At 42.8% G+C, this 11,725-nt stretch overlaps 1 protein-coding gene across 1 annotated transcript in view; it reads right to left on the reverse strand.

The window, feature by feature from the left end:
* Armh4 (armadillo like helical domain containing 4) overlaps positions 1–9,684 on the reverse strand; it is a 114,967-nt gene extending 105,283 nt beyond the window's left edge. The window contains exon 1 of the mRNA XM_045155578.1: positions 8,211–9,684. Within this exon, the coding sequence (XP_045011513.1) occupies positions 8,211–9,627 (1,417 nt within the window). The 5' untranslated portion in view covers positions 9,628–9,684. The remainder of the gene's footprint in view (positions 1–8,210) is intronic.
* Positions 9,685–11,725: the final 2,041 nt, after the last annotated feature.

Below are 11,725 nucleotides of genomic sequence, written 5' to 3' on the forward strand. Positions count from 1 at the left end.
AAAAAAAATGCACAATACAGAACCAATTCACCTTAGTCTGAATTTTCACTCAGCCTCTCACTAGTTCTGTGATCCTGAACAAATGACCGAACATCTCTAGCTATGAAGTGGGGATAATAGTATCTGTCTCACAGCATTATTACGAAGTTACACTACATGAACCATGTGAAACTCTTCCTTGGCTTCATCAGATATCTTACCTCATTTTACAAAACAACTTCAGTTTGGAAAAGCTAAGGCACTTGCCTAGGGTCACACAATCACCATGCTAGCTAGGCCTGAGGAACAAGTTGCAGTGACTACTGCAATAAAAAGAAAAAAGATCTGCATTTGCTTTTGACCCTAAAAGGGAGTGACCCGGAACTCTAAAGCATGCTGTTACCCATCATAGTTCCATCCCTCCTACATTCTAATCACTCCAGTACGTTATAAAAGGCTATTTATAAGGATCAAGGATTAGGGAAGTCTATGCTCCTTAACTTCAGACGCTTAGCTACTTCTTTAATTTCTAAAAGACCTTCTTGTCTCTCATTCTTAAGTAAGTTCAGTAAGTTGTACACTGCACTGAAAAACAACGCTCCAAGGATGGCTGAAGAAGCTTCCACAATGTCTCCTTGATGGCATCATAGGATACAGTATGGCTTCAAAATGTTCCTTCTTGAAGATGATTAACTTTCTTGAAAGCAGTATGTGTGTTTCAGTGAAAGCAGTTCCTTTTTCTGGGAAACACCCAGTTTGGACTACTGTGGTCACTCTGTTGGTATTTGTGGTGCTGGAGATGAAACCCAGGGCCTGTCACTGCTCTGCATTCTACTTTCAAATGAAGAGGGGTGTGTGTGTGTGTTACATGTATGTGAACAGACGTGTGCCCCATGCACATACATGCAGAGGCCAAAGGAGAACACTGGGTGTTCTTTCTTAAAAGAAAATTTTTATTTAGTTAGATGCAATTACAGAGAGATGGAGAGAGAGAGGCTGGGCATACCAGGACCTCTAGCCAATACAAACTAACACCAGATGCATTTGCCACTTTGTGCATCTGGCTTTATGTGGGTCTTGGGGAACTGAACCCTGGTTGTTAGGCTTTGCAGGCAAGTGTCTTTACCTCTGAGCCATCTCTCCAGCCCACACTGGATATTCTTATCGCTCATTTGTATATTTCCTTGAGATGGGGTCTCTTCCTCAATATGAAGCTCTCTGTCAGCAAGCCACAGCAATTCTCTGGTCTCCTCCACCACCCACTGGAGTTATAGGCATGTGTGGCCACATCCAGCTTTGTAAATGGGACCTGGAGAGTTAAACTTGGCAGTCTCCATCCCAAGAGGCCTTCATGCTTACACAGCAAGTGCTTTTAACCACTGAGCCATCTCCCCAGCCCAGTGTAAGACATTTTCACCACTGAAAGATCAATAGGACAAAGAACACAACTTGGGTGAGGTTTTACATGAGCTTTGTATTCACACTCTATACAGTGATTTAAGTTTGCCTTCTTTTCTCTCTTTCCCTGGTAAGACTGTGAATCTCCTAAGAGCCTGGATTTACTGTCCTAAAATAATTCCAGCACCTCAGATAAGGTTCCATTTGCCACAAGAGGAAAATATATACGTCTGTCAACTTTTAAAAGTACATGTCTTACTTTTGAAAGTATAATAAACCCTTTTGAGGAAAAATGTTTAAATATATACAGTCTATGTTCATTATTTCATGAAACAGCAAGAAATGTCAAAATCTACATCACCTGGAACAAGAGACACCTGATGGAGAATGTGGAGGGAGAACTAGAAATAGTCAGGGGCACTTAAAAACTTTTTACTTATTAAACCAGGCATGGTGGTGCACGCCTTTAATCCCAGCACTTGGGAGGCAGAGGTAGGAGGATCATCAAGAGTTCAAAGCCACCCTGAGACTACATAGTGAGTTCCAGGTCAGCCTGAGCTAGAGTGAGACCCTACCTTGAAATTTTTTATTTATTTGTTATTTATTTGCAAGTAGAGAGAGAAAGAATGGGTAAGCCAGAATTCCCTGCCTCTGTAAATGAACTCCAGATGCATGTGATACATTGTGCATCTATCTTTATATGGGTACTGGGGAACTGAATCTGGTTTTAAGGCTTTGCAAGCAAGTGCCTTTAGCCACTGAGCCACCTCTCCAGCCCATAACCCATAAAGGACCTGTTTTTTTTTTCTTTTGGCTTTCTGAGGCAGATTTTCACTCTAGCCCAGGCTGACCTGGAACTCACTATGTAGTCTCAGAGTAGCCTCAAACTCTCAGCGATCCTCCTACCTCTGCCTCCCAGGTGCTGGGATTAAAGGCATGCGCCACCACACCTGGCTCCATAACGGACATTTTAAAAGCAACATTCATAGGCTGAGGAGATGGCTCAGTGGATAAAGAACTTGCCATGAGTGTGACTACCTGAGTTCAGACCCTAGAACTCACATTTAAAAACAAATTCTGGGGCTGGAGAAACGTCTTAGCAGTTAAGGCATTTGCCTGTGAAGCCTTAGGACCCAAATTCAATTCCCTAGATCCCACATAAGCCAGATGCACATGGCAGCACATGCATCTGGAGTTCATTTACAGTGACTAGAAGCCCTGGCATGCCCACTCTCTGCCCCAACTCTTATTGTAAACAATTTTTTTTTTAAATCTGACTGGGTGTAATGGTGCACACCTTTAATCTGAGCACTCAGAAAGCAGAGGTAGGAGGATCACTGTTAGAGGCCAGCCTGGGACTGAAACCCTATCTTGAAAAAACAAAACCAAAAAAAATTCTGGATTTTCCAACATCTCTCATTCTTCCTACTTCCTATATGGAAAAAAAATGACTGGAGCATTCATTACAGGTTCCTTTAAACTTGATCTTTAAATGGATCAGCTAAGAAATTGGCTGAATCATAGAACTGACTAAAATCTCTGGGTTCTCATCTACTAGTAATGTCAAAGCACCAAGAAATCATTGTAATTCCTGAGAAAAGACAATGTCCTCAGTAATCCCTGGTACTGAAAATTATTGGCATTTAAGTTTATAATCACCAGAAAATGATTAGATTTAAAAAAAAATGGTTATTCTAGAACTACTGAGGTAAATAATGGAAGTCTCTCTTTTGAACTCTATGAACCCAAAAGAATAAAGAAGAATGAAAAGCATTGCCTTATTGTTCCTCTCTACAAAAACAATATATATGGAGGTGCCAGATAGTTCAGATGTTAAAATCACTTGCTTGCAAATCCTGATGGCCTGGGTTCAATTCCCCAATAGCCACATAAAATCAGATGCACAAAGTGACACATCCATCTGGAATTTATTTGCAGTGGCAAGAGGCTCTGATGTACCAATGCCCCCTCCCCTCATTCTCTTTCTCTCTGTAAATACATAAATAAATATACTTTAAAAAAAAAGATTATGGGGATGATTCACTTGGATAAAGTAGGGAATCATATTGGGTGGTTCCAGTATGAATGATTTTCCATTTATCTGTCTATTCAACTGGTGTCTATTAAATAAGTACCATATGTCAGATATTATACTATATGCTAGGAATATGCATGTTCAAAAAATGATAACTAGGCTGGAAAGGTGGTTAGCAGATAAGTGCACTTTCTTCACAAGCATGAGGGTCTGAGAGGACTTGAGACTGACTGAGTTCAAATCACCTGAACCCACATAAATAGCTGGCCGTGGCTATAAGCCCACACATCTGCCTTGTGGGCAGCAGAGACTGGAGAAACTCGAGGGCTCTAAATGGCATGCTCCTGAATCAGTAAGAGACCCCATAGCAAGGAAAAGCAGGCAGGTGAGTGATGGAGGGGGACACCTGATGTTCTCCTCTGGCCACTGAAGAAGAGCCCTCAGGAAGTTGCAGAGGAGTGCATGGGTAATGCATCAACCAGCCGCACATACATACACATAACCACACACACCGCACCGAGGTGGCACACGCCTTGAATCTCAACACTTAGGAGGCAGAGGTAGCAAAGCCACCCTGAGACTGCATAGTGAATTCCAGGTCAGCTTGAGCTACAGTGAGACCCTACCTCAAAACACAAAACAAAACAAAACAAAAATGGCAGTTAAATGAGGAGATTAAGACTGAGAATTCATTCACTAATCAAGTGAATCTGACAACTATCAGATCCATTTGTCTTTTTAGTCTGTTTCCACAGACGCTAACATAAGTGTGGAATAAACAATCACAGATTCAACTGTGCAATGTGTGACCTGGGAACTGTATGACTTCAAGCTCCAGGAAGATAAGTGTTATGGAGAATTGATGTGAACTTGTTTTCCAGTCCTACCATGGTTATATAGACTAAATATTTTCTGGAAGTGCCTATGAAAATGTATACTTTACTAGGCCTGTCAGCCTTTAAAAAAAAAATGAATTAGAAGTCAGGTATGACAGCACATACCTGTAACCCCAGCCTTCAGGTGAAGACAGGAGGACCAAGAGCTCGAGGCTTAGCATGGCATGATGGTGCATGCCTGTATCCCAGCACTCAGGAGGCAGACGTAGGTGGATCACCATGAGTTCAAGGCCATCCTAAGACTACACAGTGAATTCAAGGTCAGCCTGGGCTAGAGCATGACCCGACCTTGAAAAAGAGAGGGGGGAGAGCTGGAGAGATGGCTTAGTGGTTAAGTGCATGCCTGTGAAGCCTAAGGACCCCAGTTTGAGGCTCGATTCCCCAGGACCCATGTTAGCCAGATGCACAAGGGGGCACAAGCGTCTAGAGTTCGTTTGCAGTGGCTGGAGGCCCTGGCACGCCCATTCTCTCCCTCCCTCCCCCGCCCCCATCTCTCTCTCTCTCTCCTGCTTTTTCTCTCTGTCTGTCACACTCAAATAAATAAAGAGAGAGAGCTCAAAGCTAGCCTTGGCTACATGAGATCTTGTCTCAAAAAAAATAGGAAGTAGGTATGTAAAATATTCAGTCTTCCCTTTACCATTGCTCTTATGATCAATTTAACTAAATACAAACAACACTATATAAGCCATATTACAAATTTTATATTTTCCATTAATTGGGCTACTTGGCTGAGGTAATAATAAAGTTGCACACATTCCAAAACAATTTGAAATGAGCCTGGGGCCTTTTATACAAATCTTTTCCTTCCTTCTGCTGTTATCTAACCAACAACACATAACAAAAGAAAAAAACATTATCCATCAACAACAAATACTAAGCCTGTAACCTTATAATAGTCACAGATGTAAAGGCTGAGAAAAGCAGAAACTGCAGAATGAAGCCAGCAGATGATTTATCTTTTTTCTCTATTCTTTTCTGATATATATGATGCTGGGGAATCAAACCCAAGGCATTGTGCGTACTAGACAGGCACTCTACCAACTGAGCTACATCTTTAGCCCACGTTTCCCCCTATTATTTGTGGATAATCTATTTGGGGGTGAATAAAATCAGAGAACTCACATGGTTAATACTATTGATAGAGAGTAAGAGGAAGGAACTTGTTAGGTAATCAGTGAGGGACCTTGAAAATTAGCAATTTTGTCTTTTGTCCTTGCTTCGAATGTAAGAGATAAAGTAAGTGTTAGGGTTGAGACAGTAAAATCAAAAACACTGAGCAAGAAGCAGAGGAGGGCTTGCAGCTGGTAGGAGAAGACAAGCTGGCCAGATAAGAGAAAGGACGGGGCTCTGGGCAGAACAACAAAGCCAGTCCCAGCAGGCTCCAGGCGGACCTCATAAATCCTGGTTTCTCATTCTTGATTCTGTCATGTTTCTCCCTTTCAAGACTTGTAGGTGGGTGCTGGACCCCACACTGGCCCAGCCACCAAGACAAAGGACGTGGCCAGTTCCCCTGAAGTCAACTTCTTGGAAAAGCAGCACTTGGGCACCTAGTAAGGATTGATGATGGGGCCAGAAGCTCACTTCGTATCTCAGTCTTGTCATTGTAAAGATCAATGTACGTCTCTAGCCAGAGAACCTTATAAACCCCGAGACAAGGACACTCATGGCAAGCCACTTCCCAGCTTCTACTCTGGCTTCTTTGGCTTTCCGTGGGCAGCCGGGCTTCGCTTCCCTCTTGTAAGGAATCTCCCTATATGGGAACTCATGCCTCTGTTTTTTCTGTGAATAAGGCGTGCTTCCTCTCTGCAGGAAGCTTTTGCTCTAAACTTGCTTTCTCTGTGGGATAAAGGTTCTCACTTAAAACTCATCCTTGGCTGGACAGATAGCATAGCAGTTAAGGCACGTGCCTGCAAAGCCTAAGGACTCATGTCCAAATCTCCAGGTTCCATGTAAGCCAAAAGCACAGTGACTCAAGCACACAGCATCACACATGCACACAAGGGGGCTAACGCATCCAGAGTTCATTTGTAGAAGCTGAAAGCCCTGGTAGGCCCATTCTCATTCTCTCAAGTAAATATAAGAAAAACTCTTCCTTCATTGTCTATGAGATTCATTTTTCAAATTCACTGAGACAGAGCCAGGAGCCTTTGACTCAGGAGAGCTTTGGTGGCCATTAAGAGTTTATCACCCTCATTCCTCTGTTAAGCCCAGCTAGGAGCTGAGAAAGGCTCCCTCGTTCTCAAAGAGACCCATTTCTCTATGAGATAAATATTTATCTAAGAAAAATTTTCAAATCTTTAATATAAACTAGTATACCAACAGTCTTGAGTCTAAGAGAAATTCCTAAAAAGAGTTAAACAAAGCATCATACCTACTCTATTATCTTTCAGATCTTTTATTTCCTTATTATTATTATGTTTGTGGTATTTCAGAATTATTATTAACTTGATAATATGCTTGCTTGTATTTTAATATCAAAATCTTAAAAGGATATATTAAAATAAAATGAAAAATTTCAAAAAAAAATATTTATCTAAGATTGTTTTTGTAAGAAATATCAAAGGTGTGGGTATATTTTGCAATAGTAAATAAGTATCCTACATTGTTATCATATTTTTCAAACATTCAGGTAATTTCTTTCACATTTTACTATATATTTATACATTTTCCCAATAAAAATATTTAAAAACACACATCTATATAGAATCTAAATACTACTGATCTATTACTGACTCAAACAACTTCTTGCTGTTGGGGGCTGTCCTGTGCATTGTGGGATAGTCCATGGTGTTTCTGTCCTCTGCCAAGCAGATGCTAGCAGCAGCCCTCAGTTGTAACAAGTAGAAACATCTTCACACATCGCTAACTCTCCCATGGGAAAGGAGATGCAAAATTGTCACCAGTGAAGACCACTGCTTTCTATGCAGGGTTACTTTTGGGTGTTAGATTTTTTTAAATGCTTTATTTGAATACTTTTGCTTTCAAGAAAATGTTAGTAGCTATTCTAAATTGTGATTAAAAAAAAAAAAACAGGCATTGTGGCACACACCTTTAATCTCAGCACTTGGGAGGCAGAGGTAGGAGGATCATCATGAGTTCGAGGACACTCTGAAACTACATAGTGAATTCCAGGTCAGCCTGGGCTTGAGTGAGACCCTACCTCGAAAAACCACAAAAAGAAAAGAAAAAAAAAAAAAAAGAGCTGATTGTGGTGGTGCACACCTATAATCCCAGCACTTAAGAGGTTGAAAAAGAGAAATGCCACAAGTTCAAGGCCAGCCTATTCTATAAAGCCAGCTTCAGCCAGTCAGGACTACATATATACTGAGTCCTTGTCACATATAAACCAGGCCTGGTGACACAAGCATTTAATCCCAGCACTCTGGAGACCTAGGTGGAAGGATCACTGTGAGTTAAAGACCAGACTTGGGCTACAGAGTGAGTTCCAAATTAGTCTGGGCTAGAGTGAGACCCTACCTCAAAAAAATGCAAATATTATATACATATTATATATCCATCCAGGCATGGTACACACATCTGCAGTGCTAACAGTTAGGAGGCAAAGATAAGAAGATAGTGAGTTGGAGGCCGACTTGGACTAGTGAGACCCTATCTTAAAATAAATAGGTTAAGGAGCTGGAGAGATGGCTTAGCAGTTAAGTGAAGCCTAAGGACCCCGGTTCAAGGCTCAACTCCCCAGGACCCACGTTAGCCAGATGCACAAGGGGGCACACGCATCTGGAGTTTGTTTGCAGTGGCTGAAGGCCCTGGTGCGCCCATTCTCTCTCTCTCTGCCTCCTTCTCTGTCTGTTGCTCTCAAATAAATAAATAAAAAGCAAGAAAAATTTTTAAAAAATAAATAGATTAAAATAAATAAACAAAGATTCCAAATTGAACAAAGCTTGGTGATTTATTATTATTATTATTGTAGTGGTGGTGGTAATGTTGTTGTTTTAGTCTTTCTTTTCTTCTCTTACCTTTCAGTGAAACTCCCAACGATTGATATTCGTCAGCCTCATATTCAGAGACAGGAGCAGTAGTCTCTGAGAAAAACGTGGCCCTGTCGTCATGGGTGGATGCTGCTGAGGCTCCTGCACTTTGGAGCAGGCTCGCAGTGGAAACCTCGGTGTCTTCCATCAGACTTGTGGGAGTGAAGGAACTCTGATGGGTGAAGGTGGGCGAGCTATCACCCCCTTGTGTGACTAGAAGAGCCATTCCCACATGTGTCTCCCCTTCATGCAGCCCTGGAGCCACCTCTGAAGTCTCTGTGGCAGACAGGCCCCCTTTGGTCCCCTCAAGGCTCTCATGTGTTGTCGTGGGCGGTTCTCCTCTCACCTGAGTCTCTGGGGTGTCCCCCGGCCCTGGGGACCTTATCCAGCTTTCACTCTGTAGTTTCGTGTCATCCCACTCATCACTCACACCAGAGGCAGCTGGAACAGCTGTGCTGACACTCACTATGGCTTCTGGGGTCCCCAGCCGGCTGCCAGTTTCTGGCTCAACACTCAGCGAGTACTCGGAAGTTGCCAGCAAGTGTTTGGCAATGGTGGCCTGGTCAATATCAGCTGTCGACTGAGAGGGCTGCACCCCATCAGGCTCTGTGTCTGCCATGGGATCAACCCCAGGAAAAGGAGTGCTCTGGGCTGCCTCTACGTCTGTTTCCTCAGTCCCTGGATTGGTGGTTAGCATTTCTTTGGTATTTAGGTAGGATGAAGGCGAATGACCCAAGCTAACTCCTTCCTGACTCCCCGTCGCAAACACCTGATCATCCACGTACTCCAGGAAGCCTTGTGTTGCTGCCGTGGTCCCTTCTGCAAGGGGTTGGATGCTGGAACTGCTAAAGGGCCCTTCCTCGTCGGGATTCGGAGGAGGTGCACTGACAGCAAGGGTTAACATGGCCTTGGAATATCGGCGTTCAGGGGACAATCTCTCTGGCTGGCTGGAAGCAGGCACTTCTTCATTGGATGTGCCCGCTGGCTCCATGGCTGCATGAAGACCAGGGCCGCTAGGCTGCGAGAACCTCGCCCCTGTAAGATGGCTTTCTTCACTAGTGGAGAACGCGTTAGCCAATGGCATCACTGTAGGTCCCGTTGACAGAACCAGAGGGTCTTCAGAGAACATCTGTTGGGGCGTTTGCTTCGGAGCGACGGAGCTGCTTGCTGCATCCTCTGCGTTCGACCTCTCAGACGGCCCTTTTCCTGCATAAGCATGCGCTGTCTCCCTGCTCTCCACTTCTGGGAATGCCAGACATTGTGCGGCAAAGTTGAGGAACAGAAGGCTACAGAAAGCCAGGCAGATGTGCAGCCCAATTGGTCTGCTCATATTGGAAGAGAAATGTGCATATAAATTGGCAGAGTTGACGATTCCAGTGATTGAGTCCTACAGGAAAATAAAGAGGATCCAACAGTCATACAAATATATTGTGTAAATAAGTTCCTTTAAATCAAACCTAAGCTAAAACAATCTCCTTGACTTCATATAGAGAGAAGGTAGGCAGGAGGTGGCTGTTCTATTTCTTTGTACCCTAGAGACATGGATAACCCAGTTCATTTTCCCTGCTGAATTTTGCAGCTGATTTAACTTGAAGCTCCCTGGGAAAAGGTACACATAGTTCAAGTATTAAGTTCATCGCTTCTTAAACACTTGAAATAAACTACCCTTGAAGTCACATTGGTGTTATTCTGTCCAAATTACTCTATTAATCATACAGTCAAAAGACTGTAGAAATGTCAACATTTCCAGGAGACAGGAAAAAAATGTTATATAGTTATTCAAAGAACTTTTTCTTCTTGAGGCAAGCCCAACAGACTGGCCATTTTTTTTAAAGATTTTATTTTTATTTACTCATTTATTAGAGACAGAGAGAGTGAGAGAGTGAGAATGGGCACGCCAGGGAATCTAGCCACTGCAAATGAACTCCAGATGCATGTGACACCATTTGCATCTGGCTTACATGGGACCTGGAGAATAGAACTGGGCTCCTTAGGCTTCACAGGCTTGTACCTTAACCACTAAGCCATCTCTCCATTCCCCCCACCCCTTTTTCTTATGAAAGAGCAAGAGAGAGAATTGGCACTCCAGGGCCTCTAGCCACTGTAATCGAACTCCAGACTTGTGTGCCACCTTGTGCACGTGTGTAACCTTGCACACATGCATCACCTTGTGCGTCTGGCTTATGTGGGACCTGGAGAGTCAAGCATGAGTCCTTAGGTTTCACAGGCAAGCGCCTTAACCACTAAGCCATCTCTCCAACTCTCAAAGAACTTTTTAAATGTTGGCATGGTATGCATGCTCATGTCCACAAAATTCATATAGAATGTAATCATCACTGGGATGATATTAGGAGGTGAGGCCTGTCAAATTAGGTCATGAAGGCAGAGCCCTGAAGTGAGAAAAATTTCCTTTCTATGGACCAGGCCTGAATAACACACATCTGCTGGTGCCTTAATTTTGGACTTCACAGCCACCAGCACCACGAGAGATAAATTTGGGAGATTTTGTTATTGTTTTGGTGCTGCAAGTTAGATGTAAGCCCTCCAGTTTGGTGTTTTACTACAGCCATCCAAATTGATTAAGGCAACTATGTTTTACAACTTACTAGCTGTCATAAAATGTTGAATATCAGTTACTTTCAAAAGTTTAAAGAATGGCCCAGGCATGGTAGATGATATCTTTAATCCCAGCACTCAGGAGGCAGAGGTAGGAGGATTGCTATGAGTTCAAGGCCACCCTGAGACTACAGAGTGAATCCCTGTCAGCCTGGGCTAGAGTGAGACCCTACCTTGAAAAACAATAAAAGGGGGAAAAAAGGAAAGGAACAAAAACTTAAAGTATATGAATGATTTTCTCTTTCTTTTTTCTTTCTTTTTTTTTCCCCCTTTGGTTTTTCAAGGTAAGGTCTCATTCTGGCCCAGGCTGACCTGGAATTCACTCTGTAGTCTCAGATTGGCCTTGAACTCACAGTGATCTTCCTACTTCTGCCTCCTGAGTACTGGGATTAAAGGCATATACCACCACGCCTGGCTCTATAAATGATATACCATTAAAACACAACTTTAAAAATACTTAAACCAACTCTCATTCTTCACAACAACTATAAAAACCATAGGCAAAACCTTCATGTTTCAAAATTTAAGAATCAGAAAAGGTATGAGACTCAAGCAATGGGAATGTATTTTATTTTGTTTTATTTTTTGTGCATACGTACATATGGCATGCATACATGTGTGCAGGGGCCATAGTTTAATAACAGATGTCTTCCTCAATCACTCTGACCTTATTGTTTGAGACAAGGTCTCTTACTGACCCCAGAGTTCACTAATTTGACTAGCCTACTTAGCCAGCTTGCCCATAGGGATCCACCTGTCTCCACCTCCTGAATGCATGCTAGGATTATAGGCATGCACCACGATGGCATTAC

This window comes from Jaculus jaculus, chromosome 7 (assembly GCF_020740685.1).
Source record: "Jaculus jaculus isolate mJacJac1 chromosome 7, mJacJac1.mat.Y.cur, whole genome shotgun sequence".
Classification (NCBI taxonomy): domain Eukaryota; kingdom Metazoa; phylum Chordata; class Mammalia; order Rodentia; family Dipodidae; genus Jaculus; species Jaculus jaculus.